This window comes from Passer domesticus, chromosome 2, assembly GCF_036417665.1.
Source record: "Passer domesticus isolate bPasDom1 chromosome 2, bPasDom1.hap1, whole genome shotgun sequence".
Lineage (NCBI taxonomy): Eukaryota > Metazoa > Chordata > Aves > Passeriformes > Passeridae > Passer > Passer domesticus.
The window spans coordinates 40420286-40439249 of NC_087475.1; the positions used below are offsets into that span (position 1 = coordinate 40420286).

Below are 18964 nucleotides of genomic sequence, written 5' to 3' on the forward strand. Positions count from 1 at the left end.
CACTGGCTTTCATTTGGGTAACGAGTTTGCAAAGGCAGGTACAGGACCACACAGGACTGTCCAGAACAGCACAAGCTTTAGCAGACCAGTTGAGGTGCCAGTGGTGATTAGCTGGACACGCTCAGCTTTGCACCCTGCTTCTCATTAGCATTAATTATCCCTCATCATACCTCTGCTGCTGCCAGGACGAAAACTGGCTCGGGCACTAGTTTCACAGTCCTTCATGCCAACTGTGGAGTTGCCAGAGTGCACAACAGGGACCTTATATTGGCCCCGTGTCTTTCTGCCAAGGGCAAAGGAGAGCAGAGACCTGGCTGAGCAGAAAGCTGGAGACCTCTCAATGTAACTTCAACCTGACAAAAAAAAATGTTTGAGTGAATTTGAAACACCAGAGCTAAGGCTCAGTTTTGTAACGTGCTTCACCTGGCCTAGCAGTGATGGCTGAGGGAACAGGCCATCCTACACACATTCCCTGTGATGGAATGCCCTCACACACAGCCCAGCCATGCTGGTTGCAAGGTAGACTGAGGCTCCATCAGGTCCACCCCCAGAGACAGAATCACAGTGCCAGGGGCTTGATTAGTGGTGCTCAGGGTGTCCCCACCCTCCCCAGTGTGAGCTGCTATCAGGTTCTCACTTCACTAGCAACACAACAATATTCATTTTGGTGAACCAAAGTGACCTTGTAGAAAAGCAGACTCTGCACATGCAGCTCAACAATTCTGCCAGAGAAAGTGTTTCTATCACTAGAAAGTCACACTTTCAAATAATTTTCACCCCGAGGCCATAATCTCGAAAGACACACTTAAAAATGTGTAGAACATAAAATGAGTGATTTTTTTTTGATTGAGGTTAAGGAAAGAAATCCCTCACAGACATAACACTTTATTGATATTCTTGGTGACAGCTCTACACACGCTGAACTGGATCAGCTACTGGTAAGGACCACAATTCATGTCTTTCCATTTAAACCCCGCAACAAAGAATAAAACTATTTCACAACTAACAAAAGGGAACCCTTTAATTTGCTAGAACAATTTCAGCTTCCGTTGCATTAGCACCCTCCAGTGTTCAATACATGAAAAACAACATCTTCACTAATTTACCAAGCAGCCTGAAACACAAGACACAGGAGTGGTGGACTCCTGGGAGGGAAGATGGCAACCGATGATGAGAAAAGAAACTCCCACTGCTAGAAAATTTAAATGCCATTGGCACAGTCTCTGAAGAAGATCCGACACGGGGTTAGTACTCATCAGGCTCCTTTGTTCCTCGCAGCCGGTGTCTGCACCTTTGGCACAACAGGCTCTACGTGCCCACACTGCACATTCCACACTCTGCAGTGTTCCACTGAGATGTGGATGCTGCCTTTGACTGATTTAGTACAGGCATGTGGGTATGGACCTGCCTGGAATATGCCATGTAAATGAACACATGTAATAAAACCCTCTCGTACGTGGAGGAGGCCGGCGTGCGCTTGGCTCGCTGAGGACAGACAGGTGCTTACCTGGGCAAGGCTCTTCTCTCACAGCAGAGTCACCAAGCAAAGAGAGAACAACAGAAAAAACAGCTGCACTTGTTACTACAAACAGCTGGATGAAGGGGTTTTTTAACTTTTTCCAATACAAAAATCTTTCACAGGCAGAGAGCCCAGTAGGCTCTGGAACATGGCAAATAATAAAAACCAGCTCTGGGTACCTGCCTGGTAATAACACAAATATAACGCAAATACTTGGTCCATCTTTTCCAGGCAGCACTGCTTCCCCCCAGCCTCACAGGGGCAGCAGCAGGCACATGAGGAGAGGAGGGCAGCAGCTGGAAAGGCAGCCACACCACGTCAGAGGTACCTGTGTAATTAGGGTCCCAAGCCAACAGCAAGGCAGAGAGCTCTGTGGGACACAAAAGCTAGTTAAATCCAATCTACGTGTTCATTGACAACCTTGACAGTTGAAGTCATCCCTGTATTTTCTCTCCCAGGTGCACACAGCCCCATGGCTGCCTAGCTCAAAAGTGAGGAAAGACTCCTCATGCCTCATCCTGATCTGGTCTCTGACTGCTTGGATGCCCAAAGTTCTGTGGTCTCTACCTGCCCAGTGGCCTCTTGGGCTCCACAGCAGCACTGGTGACAAGGAGCAGTCAAATCCCACCACAGGGAGGCCATTACATCTTCTGGGAGTCACACAAGGGTGCTGTGATGCCTGGCAGTCCTGTCCCAACCCATGGCAGCACCAGCCAAGGAAGCCCCTTCTGAGCTGGAAGAGAGCAGCCTCACCATGGGCATGCAGGCAGCCTCCTCTCCCAGCCCTGAACAGGTGCTGTGCACATCACCCCTGCCCTCACACTGTGCAGTCCTCTTCCCCCCACAGTAGGAATATTCAAAATTCTTAATGACCAGAAATAGCAAGGCATAACAGTTATGATTCTGCACTAATATGGGGGAAAGGGGGTGAAAACAAGGGGGGAAAAAAGGCATGTACATGCATGCATCTTCCCAGAAACTGGCTGTAAAAGTGCACTGAAAGAGGCAGGCTGGAAAAATGACCCTGGGTGCTAGGCAGGACATTACCCTGGGCAGGAATGACTGATGTGGACTTACTGGGCTCTTCACTGTGCCTCTGGCACAGCACAAAGCACTCCAGCTGTCCCTGAGGTTCCCCAAGAAGACCAGCATCAATATTGCATGTTCATAGTAACATCTACGTTACAGTTGTACAGACCGCATAGGCTTTTGTCACTCAGCTATAAAATATTTACAGAACCCTGGTCTCAGCAGAGAATGCGAGAATTTAAAGCTTTAAATATTGATATTAAAATGAATTTACACTTGATTGCCTTCCTAATATCAATACTAAAAAAAAATAAAAATTGTGTTCTCCTCCTAGCAGTGCTGTTGAAAACCTGCCTTAAATGAGCGCAGACCCATCACTCAGTGCCTCTGGCAGAAGTCACTCTGCCCAGCGGCAGCAGGCAGGCACACACCTGCAGGCACAGGGCTGGACATGGAACCTGCACACGTCTCCAGGGGGAAGGTGCAGCGGAGCCTTTGTCTTCCGTGGCACTTGTCACTGAGAGCCTGACCCTGCCACGCTGACCTGTGTGGGGATCCTCTATTTAAAGCAGAGCTTTTCCGAGCATCCCGCCCGAAATCCGTGCTCTTCCTGACAGCCATTCACCCACCTGTGGGACAGCACCTGGTGATTCGGGGCCCTTGACAAGAGTCCATGCGTTGCCTACACAACCTTCCCCCAGCCAGGCACTGCCAGCACAGGAGCGCAGGGACTCCGGGCTCCCAGGGGCTACAGGGGCCAAGGATATGCCAAGGACAAGGGATGCTGGGGGGGCCCTGACAGCCCCGCTTCTGCCCACATCACCAGTTAGGCCGGGCCATGGATGGAGCAGGCGACACAGGATGCGCCCGAACACGGGACAGCCGAGGCCGTGGGTCCAGCCCGGCTCCCGGCTCCCGTGAGGGAAGCGGGGCACGGCGGCCCCGAGGAGCCGCTCGGTCACGGCTGGCCGCACGAACGGGAAGGACCCAAGGTCACCTCCGGGCAGGAGCTGCAGCACAGCGGACAAGCGGGCAAGGACAACGTTCCGGTAACGGGAGCAATCACGGAATACTCTGGGTCGGAAGGGGCCTCAAAAACCACCTCACTCCCACTCGCCTGCCGTGGGCAGCGACACCGTCCACTAGAGCAGGAAGCCGGCTGCCGCTCCCACGGTGCCCGTGCCCGGCCGCCCCGGCCCACGGCTCCCGGCACCCGGGGGGCTCCGGCGGGCACGGCCCGGCCCGGCCCGGCACGGCACGGCACGGCACGGCACGGCAGAGGGGGGGGAGGCGGCGCCGGGGGTCCCGCGCCCCGCCCCGCCCGCGCGCGCGGCCCGTCACTCACAGTCTCCGCCTCCCCGCGCGCAGCCCGGCCCGCCAGCACAGCCCCGCCGCCATCGCGCCGCCGCCGCACGCCCCGCGCTCCCATTGGCCGCGCCGGGACACACCCCGCGCTCCCATTGGCTGCGGCCGGGGAGACCGCGGCACGCCCACACGGCGCGCTCGGCTCTGACGTCACGGCGGAGGCGCGCCCCCGGGTCGCTGGCGCGCTCCCGCTGCTGCCGGGACGCTCCAGCCCCGCTCCTCCCGGGGCGCTCCAGCCCCGCTCCTCCCGGGATGCTCCAGCCCCGCTCCTCCCGGGGCGCTCCAGCCCCGCTCCTCCCGGGGCGCAAGGGACTGCCGGGAGTGGGAACGGAGCGTTCTGCAGAGCATAAAGAGACAAGACCGAAGATGGCATAGGAAGTAGCAGTGGGCGGGGTAGGAAAGAAACAAACTTGAGAAGAAAAGGGTCCGGAAAAGGAAAGAGGGATTCTGGTTCTATTTTCCATCAGTCCAAACTTAGCCTGAGCATATAATATAATTTTCTTTGCCGTGATGCTGGAATGTGCCAGAGCCACAAAGCATAATCCCAGCAAGCTCTTCCAATAATGTAGCTATTTCAGTTTCGTTTCCAAAGGCCACGAGCTTGGATCATGTCAGTTCTGTCCTGTCATCTCTCATTCCTGCCCTTCCACAACAGCTGAACACGTTGCCCTGGCCATGAGAGAGAGACCCCCAACTGCAGCAGCTTTCATAAAAACAGGAAATGATGGATGAAAACATGGATAATGTAATAACCCCCAACCAGTGCCCCCATTCCTTGGAAAACCCAGGTTCACATCCACGCAGGTTCATTGCAAGTCTTCATGGAAGGGCTTTTTTCTTTCCTAGGGTCACTGGGTTTTGCCATATAACTTTGTTATTTTCCTGATACACAATTGGCTTTTCTTGTCAGAGAGCTGTGTGGAAATTTCCCAGTGTGTCTTAGCATCACTTTATCGGGAAAGTGGTGTCAGCAAAGCATGAGTTTCCCCTCCTAGCAAAACCAAAACATGCTGTTTTGCAGAGCTGTGCTGAACCGTGAACGTGACCTGCGCTCAGCTTCCCTCCCCTATGCAATCTTGCGTGCAAGGCACTCTGATACCACTTGAATCTGACACACTGGGACAACAAACATTTCCTTATCAGCAGCAGCATGACAGCGTTAACCCTTCTCTGCACAGGTCCAGTGAGCTGTGTGTGGCAGGGACTGTTCCTTCTCCCTCCTGTCACTGATGCCTCCTTTGCTCTCTCCTCCTTGGGGAACTTCCTTATGAAGGGTGATATTGCACAACATGGTGGAGGAGAACCTTGGACTTGTCTCCTTGCCCCTCTCTCATTTCTGTAGGGACAGATTTCCTTCCTGCACCTCTCTTGTCTTTTCCCCTTCCAGCTCCAAGGCTCCCAGGTGTACAAAATGCTCTCCTTCCCCACTTCACTGATGAGGATGGCCTGCAGTGGGGAAAAAAAAAAGAGATATGTGACACCTGATAGACCCTCTTGGCTGTTGTTTCTCTATGAGAGAGAGCAGAGCAGAGCAGCAGCCTGGAGAGGATGAGCAGGGGTACAGCCAGACCAGGCAGAACCCCTGAAATACACATCATGGAACCACAGAATATCCTGACATGGAAGGGACCCCCAAGGATCATCAAAGTCCAACTCCTGGCCCTGCACAGGGCATCCCCAAGAGTCACACCATGTGCCTGAGAGCATTTTCCAAACGCCTCTTGAGCTCTGTCAGGCTGGTGCTGTTGTCACTTCTCTGGGGAGCCTGTTCCAGTGTCCAAACACCCTCTGAGTGAAGAACCTTTTCCTAATATCCAACCCAAACCTCCCCTGACTCAACTTCATGCCTTTCCATTGAGTCCTGTCACTGGACACCAGAGACAAGAGAAGAATCTTCCTTGCAGGAACAGCATTTAGTGTGACATCAGGGGCAGGCAGGACACTGCGCTGACATGAGCAGCTTTCAGATTTTGTCAGAAGTCCAAATACCCTTTCTTCAGCATTAGCAGCTGAGCGTGGGTTTTACATCCAGTGCTGGCAAACCTGGAGTATCCCGGCCTGTTGCATCCCCTTGACTTGTAAATGATCGTGAGAGCACAGGGACATTAATTGAATCTCATCTTTTCCCTTCTGTATTCTGGGAAAAATACTGCATCTGTCTCGTCCTTTTAAAATGGGAAGCCTTTTAAAGATGCTAAGTTTTCATTTAATTGGATTAAGCCAGTGTAACATTTTCCAGGATGCTCAGAAGGTATTTATATGCCTCACTCTCACTGGCATCCTTAAGAGTGAGGTGTGAGGTACTTTTGAGGATGTGAATCCTGCAGCAGCAGTATGGTTGGGGCTAAGACCCCTGGAGCCGTGTGTACATGAAGAATATGTGCAGAAAAGGGTTGCTGAGCTAATTTGGGAGTGCTCATCAGAATTAGGATACTTCCTGTGGGTGCTGTTGGGTTTTGTGTCTCCTTGCAAAATCTCATGTGCACAAATGTTTCAGCTCAACGTGAGATAACTGCACACAAATTAATGAGAGAGAAGGATCCTGCAATTTATCAGATAGACAATAAATTATGAAGGTCGAATGACTCATGGACTGTGCTGGTGAAAATAATTAGCAACTATAATGGATTAGGAAAAATATATAGAAAAGATAACTACCTACGAGTTTTTCTTCTCATATTTCAATAAAGCATCACACCAAACACAGTGTACATTTAATGTACAGTATTTTTTTAAATTGCTGGATTTCGAGCACCTTATTTGTAATCTTGGTCTAGTATCTTCTGAGATGTTGGATGAATAAGGTTGCTACAAAAAAGAAAACCAAATATTTTGGCAGGACATGTGATGGTCCTTGTTCTACAAGCATTTTCTAATTCTATGATGATCTCTTAATGGTATGATAGTGACAAACCCAAGTATTTTTGAATGAGAAAGAGAAAAAGCAATGTACTACTGCAGTACTGTAGAACTATTAATAAGCCAGGCTGATAAAAATAAATATTTTTTATTGGAATCTTAGTAGAAAAAAAAGAGCTGTGCTGCTGCCTGAAGCTATTGCATGTCAGTGTCCTCTTGACACTCATTTACTTTGATTTTCAAGAGAGAAATGAGCATCCTAACAGCCAAGGCATGTTGTGCCTTCCTCTTTGTGTTTGTGTGAACACAAAAGGATGTCCTCCTCAGCTCGTTGTGCAAGAATGGGAAACAAATAACTGTTGGCACCAATCTGGCTGAGGCTCCTGTGCCTCTCTCTGACAGGCACTTGCTTTTGCTGGCCAGCAGTGTTACAGTGCTCCTGTGGTGAGCTGCTGCTTTGGGCCTGAGCTCCTACCTGCCCAAGTGTTGGCAGCTTCCCAGCTTGGAGACCACTGCTCACCAGGGAGCTTTGTCCTGCGGTGCCTCCTGTGCCACCAGACAGCTCACAGTGCTCCCTCATGTCACACATCTCCTCCCGTAGGATGAGAGCCAAAGGAGGGATGTGCTTTCCAGCACCAAAACGTTTTGAGAACCTCCCCCCAAACTGTGTTATCATACAACTAGAAATAAGCCAGCGTTTTCATGGTGAAAAATTAATTGTCCAGTTTCATCGTTATGTTCAATGGAATTGCAGTGTCATATCCCAGCAGTGCATCATGTTTAATCCACCATAAATCCATGTAGAGTACATCATCTGGGGCATTTAGCGTGATGGAAAGTGGATTTTGGTGAAAACAGATTGAATTGCCCTGGTATATTGAGACAGGATCATTTTGTCAGGAAAAGCTTTCTATGTGGTCTTGAAGGGCTCAAAGCTTCCCCTTCTCAACCACCTCAGAAGCACCACTCAGGCAGCTGATTCCTCCACTTGGGAAGGACAGAAAGCCCCTGCTACCATCATCCTATAGAACCAGGGAAAATCCACAGCTTTATGCTCTTGGATCCTCTCCAGATCTCAGGAAAGGTAAATATCCCTGCTTACCTAGGATGTTCTCTGGAGGTTGCTTGTCCAAGTCTGGTTCTCCACATTTGAAATCAAACTCTTCCCTTCTCCAGTAAACTGGGGATACGGTAAGCATCATCAACAGATAGAAGAAGAAACTCAAAAAAGGCAGAAACATCTGGAAAAACAAAGGGCCAGCTTCACCAGCTGAGGTGAAGCTGCAGGCAGTATAAACTAGGAGAACAGGTCCAGCCATAAATTGAAGAAAATGCTTGATAAGAGATACAAAGAATTCCTGTTTCCAGGCATCAGGAGGACATTACAGTGAACTCATTACCATACAATTCAGATGCTGTTATGTACTATGCAATTTTGGGATGAGATTATTGAAAAGTAGCTCCACGGAATCACTGGAATTCGGAAAAGTCAAAGTATTTTCATGCTGGGAAGCAGAACACATCCTGTGTGCTCTATACACTGGCTGGGAAAGATCAGAAGGTGGGGTAGGGTGGGGAAACAGGGGAAACAACTGGAAAGCAGGAGTGTGTAAGAGGCTTTGGAAAGATGTGTTTGCCAGTTCTCCAGATAGGAGCAGATATGTGTTATAAAAAGGTGTGCTTTCTGCACTGGGTTTCATATGAGCTGGCAACAACAACTCCTGCTCCAGCAGGAGTGTGTCCTTTCCCTGACTACAGGCAGGGCTTGGGGAAAATGACCTTAAACACATGGTGACGTTTCCAGCTGGAGTGGGTGGTGGGGACACTCCTCTCCTTTGCACTGGTGCTGGAGAATCTCTGCTCAGGCACAGTGGTTTGACTAAAGCGAGGTGGTGATGCTGTAGTTCAGAAGCAGGAATTTAACAGACCACGGGGCTGTTTGAAGCAAGTTTATTAAAAAAAGAGTGAAGTGCACAATGATGGGTTTCCTACATGAAATACTGGCAAATTGTGAGAGGAAATGAGGATGCCAGGAGAAAATTATGATGCACATGTAGAGAAGGAGTGGCCAAGAAAGCAGACTGTCCTTCTTAATATTGTTATTTTGACAGATTTCAAAACTCCAAACATTCTGTGTATCTTATAGTTGATAATATAAAAATACTTGTTGGTTATTATATGATCACTTTTATTTCAAAGTCCTGTCTCCCTATAGATTTGATAATGTTTTCACCTTTCTGGAGATTCATTAAACTTGCTTTCCTGCAGGATGCTTTGAAAGCCAGGAGATAATCTGCAGGCTTGTTGACACCATAATGCTATGATGGCTTGTGTGCCATTAAAATAGATCATAGAAATGTTCATCTATAGAACCTGAACTCAATACATTGTGTCAGTATACAGTATAGATCCCTTAATCCATAGGCTATTATTAAAATAGTGGATTAAGGAGTTGTTTGGGATTAGAGCATGCTGTATGTGTAACAAAACAGTTTAGCTGAGATTAGTACTTATTACTCAATGCAAAATTTGATTGAAGGATTCATAGGTGCTTATAATATCACAGTTTTTATTTTATCACTAAATTACTGACTTTTTGCCATACAAGCTCTTGTTAAGACTTGAGAATTCATCACTGTATATGGAAACAATAAAAACTGAATAACTGACATAAATCTAATTAAAATATTTTCGTTTCATGCAAATATGAAATATAGTATTTGGATGTTTAAAATGCATTGTATGAGAATGGGCATGGAAAGGATGTTCAGACTAAAAAATAACTTGTAAATTAAAAAAAAATTAATGAGTTCACAAACTGTTATAGAGATCAGTGTCAATCTAATCTAAGCCAAAATGAACTGGAACCCAAAAGTATTTTTTCCATACAATCTTCTTCTGTCAACGGTCTTGGTGAAATTGTCAGAAGGCAAAGTTTAATGCAACTGTATGGTGAAGTTGAACTGAGTGAAGATAGAGGCAGTTTTACAGACTTGTCCTGAATGCAGCAGAAGGTTGTCAACAAGCCTTTTCAGTGACATCTCGTGAGCATGGCGAGCAGATGATTTGAGGATTACCAGGGTGCTGGACAGGTCAGCCAGCATCTTAAAAATCTCTTCCATAAAGGATCAAATCTGCAGCCAGAAGCTGTTTACTGGCTGAAGGGGGAGGGAAATGGGTGTGTCTAAAAGGCAGAGACCCTCTGGTTTGTTTGTGTGTCTACTTGGAGTGGTGCCTTTAAAACTCTGTGTAAGGGAGAGCTGAACTCTGCTTGACACTCATTTTCAAGCAAACTAGGAGGTGAAATAACATTTCAATTGCGAGGTGCCAACATGTAAAGAAAAAAATTATGCAAAGAAATCATGATATTTACCAGGTAAGTAGAACAGAGCCATTTTTTTGGCACAAGGTGGAACATGTTTATACTAAATTTCAGTTATACTGCAAGTCATATTAAAAAAATTGTTTAGAATCCCAGTTTTATCTGTGGTTTTGCTTGTTTTTGTTTTTTAGCCCTGTTGCTGCTAGTCCAGGTTGCTACTGTACTTTGCAGAAGTTTTGATATTTCTGAATAGAGGTTCATACACTTTCATATCAAGCAGATTAAACTCCTGCGAGTGTGCTTGCGCTGGAGATTTCTGTTCCACAGACTATCCTCCAGCTGCTCATCTCTGTTAGTTTTCAGGTCCACTTCCTGCATCTGCACAGCCCCTGGGCATATGATGCTGTGGTTTGTAAGAAGGTTATGAAACCCCAAGCAGAAGGGCACAGCAAATGGAGGCAGCGCAAGGCGTCGCTCTGGCACCAAGCGTGACTTGCCAGCAGGGATGACTGTGGCACTTGTGGCCATGAAGGCTCGTGCCCAGGGTCGTGCGGCAGGTGATGCCTCAGGCTGTAGCTTTTATATTTTTCAAACTCTGTACTGCATTAGTATGTGCTTCTGAGCTTCATTTTAGGGGACAGTAAGCTCTCTTCACAGAGTTGGTAGACAAAACAATTCCTTCTCTAGCTGGGGACCAAGGACAACCAGACCTCAGGCCCAAGAGCATCAACAACAGTGGACTGAAGAAAGAAAAACAAGACGGATGGGAATTCATAACCTAAAGTTGTAATTGGACAATTAACTGCATTATGCTAATGGACCAAAATTTATACAAGTGTGAGACCCCATGACTTGTAGTCCATTTTGTCACCATTTTTGGGTTCACCTGGGCTGTAGCCCTGGATGGGCTCTTGTGCTGCCCAAGGTGGATCCATTGAGGCCTCCTAATAAATACCTGCTTTATTCTTCAGCTCCATGTAGTCTCTGTTCCAGGGCAGGTTTCCCAAGGCATCACAGGGACTGGGAACCTGCATATCCTAAAAAGCATCACGTGAATCGAAATGAAAGAAAAGAAGGACCTGTGGCAGCCTTTCAGTGCATCTCCAAAAAAGCACTTGTGGCCAAAGAAGTGGGGAATCAGCTCTGGGAAACTGGAGGAGAAAATAGGGAGAAAAAAGCTGACTTGATTTACCTGCACAGCTCTCCATGAGGCAACATTTAAGGAATGTTCAATTTCTATCTAATTCTAAACTAAAGGTTTGTACAACTTAGCCTTTCCTTCTCCTGAGTTAAAAAAACTTTTATAACTTAGTCCTGTGATACTGGCCATTTAGATTTTGTTGCTGCTGGCTTCAGAGATTATGCTCCACTAGAGGAAAAGAGAGAAAGATGAAAAAAAACATTAAAGAAGTCATAGAAAACTTGAAACTAGCCATTCTATCTACCCCTTGGACTGACTTTACATAATTTTTTAATATTCCTGAAGCTCTTATGTAACTTAGTACATTATATATAGTACATTATCCTTTAACGCCGAAAGGTTAAAAAGGCAAAAAAAAAAAAAAAAAATAAAAAAAAAAATTAGGAAATAGAGCTTTCACTGATTTCTAGTAAGATTTTCTCAACCACTAAATTTGCTGAGACCAAGAAGGTAAGAATGCATGTTCTGAGTACAGTGTATATTTGGAATATGTTATTCTGTTTATAGAGTCTGAAACATCATTTCAATGCTGCTGCTTTCTGTCATATCAGAAAGCAGTGGATCTCAAAATAAAATAGTTTTCCAAAGACTATTAAACATCCAAAGCCTGGTATTTCACTCTACTTCAATAAGGCAATATCCTCATTTTTATAAACAGAAAAAAAGGATTTGGCAAATATGATTAGATTTTGTGAATGTTTTTAATGTGTGAAACGCCAAGTGAAATTATTTTGTTTTCCTCAAATAAGCCAGGTACCAGAGCATCCCAGAAAAAAGCTGGGACTCTTCATCAGATGAATAGTGGGACAATTTGTTATACTCTGTCTTCAAACACAGACCATTAATGCTGGCAGCAGAACTCCTTCAGGATCCTTGCAGCTGCTCAGGAGGGCTCAGGCCACTGAGAAAACCTGGAATCCCTTCCAAATTTACAGAAGCACCCTGCCTCCCCTGTTCTGTTTCAGCTAGAAGTTTAATGACTAAATTTGCCTTTCCCCTTTGCATGGGTTCACATTGTAGGGTTTTGTGTTCATTTCATTGGGTAAAGTTGCCAGGTAGCTCCCTCACTGACTCGTGCCAGTGCTCCATGCCACAAGCCACAGCAGGATAAGGCTGGGAGCTCTCTGTAGCTCTCTGTGTGGGTAAGGCAGATGTAAATTTAGTGCTGGTCCCAGATCCTGAACTGAAATGTCTGCTGACTTCGTCATCCATGTTTATCATGCCCATCAGGAGCACATATCTCCTGCATCTCGGTAGCCTCACAGTGACTGACACTACAGGAGTACCTTGGAAATACGCTTCCCATTTAATCTCTGTTTAAACTGATTCCAGTTTTGTGACTGACATGGTGTGAAAAGTAGTTGTCACAACAATTTTAATGACATATAAATATTTTCTGCCATCAAGTAGAGCAGAATCATCCATCATTAGAGATATTGCCATATGGCTATCACATGGCACAAAATACATCCTCCAACAACTTTGGCTACCTTTAGATTAGTCAGGACTGAAAAAATTCCCACCTTAGAGCCCAGACCTAAAACTTAGAGAGCAACCTGAGACTTGTATGCAAGTAAAGGAGTGCAAGCAGATGCAGAAACGTGCCACTTCCTGTATCTCACACATTTTTTATGAGGAAAAACAGTTGTGCTTTTAGCAAAGTGATATAGACACTGGTTTGGGTAGATTTACTCCAGTTGTGGTCATAAGTGGCCTACTGGGACCTGCAGGACCTCCTGAGCTGCCTGGTGGGTGGCTTGAGAGAAGGGATCATATGATTGCTCCCCAAGGTGTTTAGTTGAAATCAGCTAGTTTAAGTGGGAGATCTTGGCTAACCAAGGGTGTTTGAAATGGAATGAGCTCAGGGTGGTCACAGAAATGTTTCAGCCTGCAGATCTAACTGGAATGTAGTCTCTGATGTACCATGTTTAGGAGCAGAGCCCACCAGCCTGGGGGCAGGGCACAGCCACAACTGGACGAGGACCCAAATTCAGATTCTGGTGAAACAATATTGGTTTTACCAATTTAACAAATGGTTAAATATTCTCAAAGGGGGAATACTTACCAATATACCTATTGGACTAAAAACTGGGTCGACACACCGATATTCCTCCCTGTGCTAATGATCCAAGTGACTATAAAGGAAATTGGCTAACAAAACATACCACACTCATGGAATAAGCCCACAGGCCAGTTATGCTTGACAAAAATACTTTTGACAAGGAGGTGTAATTCATTGTTTAGAATCACTGAAATGTATTTTATAAGTGTTATTCTCTGGCATTTACCCCAAAGGAGTAGCTGTGCTGCTTGTCCAGCTGCTGAAAGCGTAAGGCATCCACTATAGATACAAAATAAGTGAAAAATTTTATCAACTTACAAAATATGTCTATATCACACAGGAATTCCCTACATTGATGTCATCTTAACTTGGTATTACCTGTCTATATTTTTAGTTTCACTTTCCAAATTTCAATCCCATTCAAATAACTTCATCTCAGACCTTGTTTTTTTCTTCAAAAACTCACTGCCATATGGAGGAAACATTAAAATTATTGGATCCAAAGTAAAAACAAAAGCAGCTTAGTGTTAGTGCAAGAGGCTTAAATCAAGACAATTAAACCTAAGTTAAACTGAAAGTAAAAATGACAAATAATTTTGGCTAGATGTAGACCACACACCAAACAGAAAGTCATTGTCATGCATGGTGGAAGCAGAGGGTGTTCAAAAAAAGATCATCATCTTCAGAAATAGTGAAATAAACTTTCAAGAGAAATCCATGCTCCAAGCAGACAAGAAAAATCACTAGCAGGAGTAATTTTAAGAAGAGGCTGCCTTCCAGAGTTTCACCAGGGGATCACTCACTGCCACGCAACCAAGCGATTGCCTACCATTTTGGGAAGAAGGTCATGTGGTGCTTTCAGCATGGACAGGACCCTGGCTAATCCTTCTGCAGCCCAGCTTTCCTCTCCTATTTGTTATTTTAATGCCTTGGTTTATACTTAATGCTGCAATGAGTGACAGCTACTATGACAGCCGCCTGTGTATCTCCCAGATAACGACGGCTGGCCTCATTAACCACTGTGGCGTTGGCATATTTAGAAGTAGCCTTCAGTTGTTCAGTTTTTAACAGCATAGTTGAAAAAGAGACTTCTACACTGGTGACCATAGTATGAATTCGATCTTTTCCACATACAAAAATCTTGTCAGGAATTTCCACGTATAAATATCATTGCCAGGAATAAACCTGGCCCCTCAGAAATGCCATATTTTAGATATTTAATTTGTAATGCTACTGATTTGCTGATACCAATCTGTGATCCTCCACCTTCTATGCTGCTTCCCAAAGCCCACCAGGTGTTGATTGCTAAGACAGACCTGCAGGTTTCTAACTGAAATTTTGACAGGAGTTCCCATCACGATGAACAACAGCTAAAGGAGAGGAGGAAATAACCCCAACAAACACCTGACCAATTTGTTGAGCTGCCACAATGGATGATGGAATAAATGGCCCAAAGTTATAATGAATGCAGTGGGTAATAATTATTTGTTTAATAATTATTGCTCTCTAATTTGTTAGCCCTATCCAATCTCTTTTACTCCAGCTGTGGATGTTGTCACTGCTGGCAAGACACGGAGGCAAATATCTGCTTCTTCCTATGCCTTCACTACTCCATTGAAACTGTGCTAAAAAGTAAAAGAGAAAGAAATGTTTGCATCCACACAAATAAATACAAAGGGCTGGAACATGTCCATACCAAACTGGACCCTCTGGCTTGTGCTGTGTCTGGGGAAATCTGCCCTTGTGGCTGCATTTCTCTTCACAGAGAAAAGCAAGGCACAACTTCCCAAGGATACTTTCTGGGAATCCCAGTGAGAAATCTCAGAGAAAGAAAAAACTATTCTTATCTCATTTGCTGTGCCTGTATTTGTGCCAAAGTAGAATGCAATGTGGAGATTGTTCACCCAGAATGATGGTGTTTTGTTTCCTTGGCCTGTCAGGGCCAAGCGCGTGTCCAGACTGTCGGTCAGCAGACAGCCACAAGATTCTGTTCAGCAGAGTTGAGTGCCTGTGCAGTTTCAGTTTAGATGTAGTGTATTATAGTATAGAATAATATAGTATAATAAAGTAATTAATTTCTTTGTTCTTTCTCTCCTTCTTTGCTCTTTCTACAATAGTGCCTCTCGCCTGTTCCTGTGTCATTCTCAGTGCAAGAGTGACATGCCCTCTCCTTTTCCCTTTCACTCCAGCCAGCCCAGATTTTCTTTTGAAGCTTAACTGTGGTACATACAGCTCTTATTATTGATTCCTACGAACCTTTTAAGAGCATATTTATTTGTTCTTCCATAAACTTCTGGTGTGACAAGCCCTGACTTAGATGGATTTCTGTATACTGAATATGAACTAGCAGTGCTGCAGCTTTATCTGTATTTGCTCAGGCTGTGAGATTCAAAGTTGAGTGAAACTGCAAGAGGGAGTATTTGTCCTTGCTGTCATCTATTTGCAGCCCAAGAACTTTGCATTTTTCATGAAATTTCTGTTTCCTATTTATCCCCATTTTTTAGGTTGTGGGGTTTTTTTTGTTTGTTTGGGTTTTTGTTTTGTTTTGGTTGGGTTTTTTTGTTTGTTTTTTTTGTTTTGGTTTTTTTTTTTGGTTACATCATACTCTAGGGGTTTCTGCTGGGCACTTATATGGACATTGTGCAGTTGGAGCAATGAAAAGTGTATTTCTGCATCAAAGCACATGGTAGTTGGCTTTCTCAGGTTCTTTTGCCAGCAATTCTCTGAGTGTCAGGGATGGGTGGGACAGGAGACAGTGTCTCCCATGCAACAAAAACAAGACTGCAAGTTCTGTCCCAATCTGTGCAGTAATGGGCCTTCACAAACATGTTGGTAAAGCTGTTTCAAAGGACAGAAAGATAAGACACAGTAACCTTAACATAATATGTTGGTCAAGAAAATCTCTGGGATTTAGTCACATTCTTAATCTGCCTACATTTGTCTGCTAGTCTTGGTCTACTCAGAAATTCGGTTCTGGATCTAAGATGTCTCTTCCAGAAAAAAACCCCATTTGAAAGAGGTAAAAGACTAACAGAAAAGACTTGGGTTTAATAAACCATCATCTCCTTGATACCTTAGTCAATTCTTTGTTTAGACTCTGCCCCCTGGGTGTAGATATTGTCCTTCTTGAAGGGAAGAAAGCCTCTCTCTAATTTTTATCCAGTGTCACTACAGTCACCCAGCTTTCTGGGATAAACAGAGAATTTAAGGCCACCCGCTGCTTCTCCTTTGCCTTGCCCTCCACCTGCCTTGGGGCTGCCCTGATCTGACATCATGCAGCAGCAGAACATGTATGATTTACCTCTGTTACTGTCACCACAGCCTGCAGAAGGAGACAGAGTGACAGAACATCATAACAGCTGTCTTGCTAGTCTTCCTCCAGTGGGCAGAGAAGAGCAGATTCCAGCAGGAAAGCGGAGAGGGCTCCTTGTGAGAACTTGCAGCAAAATGTAGGAAAAAGATCTGATTTTCTGGCTGCTCCATTTTGTAGCTCCTAAGCAAGGCTGGAGAAGAAATGTCACAACCCTAGTGCTTCTTGTATCCTTGGGCTACAAAGGGAGAAGGATGGGTCATCCTGGAAGCTCAGTGACCTCCTCAGTACTATCTCAGAGCAACTAATATTGGTGCTTGCTATAGGTGGGAGCTGAACACAGCCCACCTGCCTTTACCAACCTCCAGAGAATGAGAAGTTTGTTCACCTTCTGCAACACAGAGGACAAGCAGAGGCCAAACGTGCATGTGCTTGCCCTGCTGGGACATCACTTCTCTTCCCAGTTGCACATTTCCCTTCTTCACATCACGTAGACAAGTCAGTTTAATGATTTCATACACCTCAACCAAATGCATAATTGTAAACAAATTAAATGACAGTCATAGAAAGTTGGAGCAATATCAGGAAGACCGTCTCCTCTACCTGAACAATTTCCCCAAAAGAGAGATGAAATTTACTTGATGTAATTACTGAAAAAAAAACCCAAAAAACTCTGAACAAAACCCCACCAAACAACCCTGCTTCCCCCACCCCCGAAAAAAAACCCCAAACCCCAACCAAACCACCCACACAAGCCACATCAAATCTTGAGTCTTGCAGCAGCATCAGCAAAACAGCAGTTGTGCTGAATTGTTTGAAAACAAGGCGTTGGCACTACTGAACTTGAGAAGCTGGAATGTGCCATTCTGCCCATCTCACTGCCGAGGCTGGACAGCCTCTCAGGACACACTGTGGGCCCCTATCTGAAACACCCTTTTGTAGTGAACTTAGAAAAACTGTTTGAAGGTATGAGAATGGGCTCCTGAGTAAGGACAATTAATCCTTATAAAGCAAGGCCTTATAAATACAGTGAATTCTAGAGGACCCTTGCTAGCGGTGTGCCCATACTACATGCAGGAGACAATGTTAGCACATTCACCAATGAATTATTTGGGTCATTACTGTTATTGTTCTTTGCCAAGATTTTTGGCTGTGCACTTCCAGAAACTTTGGATCACGCACGTTTAAAGATCTAATGCTAAATCCCTCCAGTGGACTGCTTTTGTCAAACCTTCCCATCATACCCTTGCCTCTGCTCCTGCACCCTGTACTTGTGTGTGAGCTGTGGCCAGCAGGCGATGCTCAAATACCTCGAGGGAAGGGAGAACTTCAACTGCATCTTCATTGGAAGTCCTGGAATCCTGGCAAGTGGCGAGAATGTGCCATCACGCAAACATGACAGGCTTCATTTGTAATCTTCTGGCTTATCTGATTTACAAGAGTTAACTACTCTCATCTCATCAACAGCAAGTTCCAGATGTTTCCTATAAGAAGAAATAGTGCATGATGGCAGCTGTGCAGTAATCAACTGATAAATTAAGTCTCTCAGTAGTCCCTGAAGGTTTGTGCTTTAATCTGAAGTGTCACACACTTGTCTAGGCACATGTACCCGATCATTCTTTTAAGGTAAGAGGAGAATTATTTCAGGAGTCTGTTGAGAAATATGTATTTATGGAGATATGGAAATAAATTGATCACTGGTGTCTGACATAAGGAGAAACAGCAGGGTACTGAGAATAAAAAAATTAAATTAAAGGTGAATTGTAGGAAGCAGCATACCTCAGACAAGAACATCTCTGCACAAGTACCCTCCCTTCCTTTAAGGAGATACATAGCTGTGCTGGGCTGTTAAGAGCTGGAGATACAGCTGCCCCCAGAAATGAAGGTGGTGTCCAAACTGGTAAAGATGCTCCAACAAAAAGAGGACGGCCTGTAACTTCATGGCAAAAACTTATGGACATGTGTGTCTCACACCAGCTAAGCTTACTAAAATTCTTGCTCAATTCCTGGAGCAGGAACACTAAAACAAACACTGTGCTAAACCAAACACTGCAGTAGCACTCAATTAAAAGGAAAAAAACCCCACCTAAATAAACAAAACCAAAAGCCCCCCCCCAAAAAAAAAAAAAAAAAGGGGCAGGGGGGAAAAGTATGTTGGACTATTTTACCATTCTGTGATTCTATGGTCACTGCTGTGCTTTATCAGCCATTAAACACAAAAACATCTACAGCTTTACAGCTTTTAAGGATTTACCATACTTCCAATTACAGAATTTCATGTAAGTTACTTTTTACCT

The 18964-nt window shown here is 45.0% G+C and overlaps 1 protein-coding gene and 1 long non-coding RNA gene across 8 annotated transcripts in view; both read right to left on the reverse strand.

The window, feature by feature from the left end:
• CLYBL (citramalyl-CoA lyase) overlaps positions 1-3993 on the reverse strand; it is a 165654-nt gene extending 161661 nt beyond the window's left edge. For all 4 annotated transcript variants that reach the window (XR_010355893.1, XM_064408368.1, XM_064408367.1 and 1 more), the window contains exon 1: positions 3894-3993. Coding sequence is in view for 3 of the 4 variants with exons in the window: in XM_064408368.1 (XP_064264438.1) it covers positions 3894-3946 (53 nt within the window). In the remaining variant the exon portion in view is untranslated. The remainder of the gene's footprint in view (positions 1-3893) is intronic.
• A 3506-nt stretch (positions 3994-7499) lies between these two features.
• Positions 7500-18745, reverse strand: LOC135293801 (uncharacterized). Of its 4 annotated transcripts, none has more exons than XR_010355900.1 (5): positions 17978-18745; positions 17030-17188; positions 16659-16905; positions 11050-11463; positions 7500-8013 (listed from the first exon to the last, which is right to left on the reverse strand). It is a non-coding gene; the product is annotated as an uncharacterized LOC135293801 (long non-coding RNA). The 4 variants fall into 4 exon arrangements; XR_010355899.1 differs by lacking the exon at positions 7500-8013 and having other exon boundaries at positions 10698-11463; positions 17978-18151; positions 18447-18745; XR_010355901.1 differs by lacking the exon at positions 7500-8013 and having other exon boundaries at positions 10698-11463; positions 17056-17188.
• Between the last annotated feature and the right edge of the window lie 219 nt (positions 18746-18964).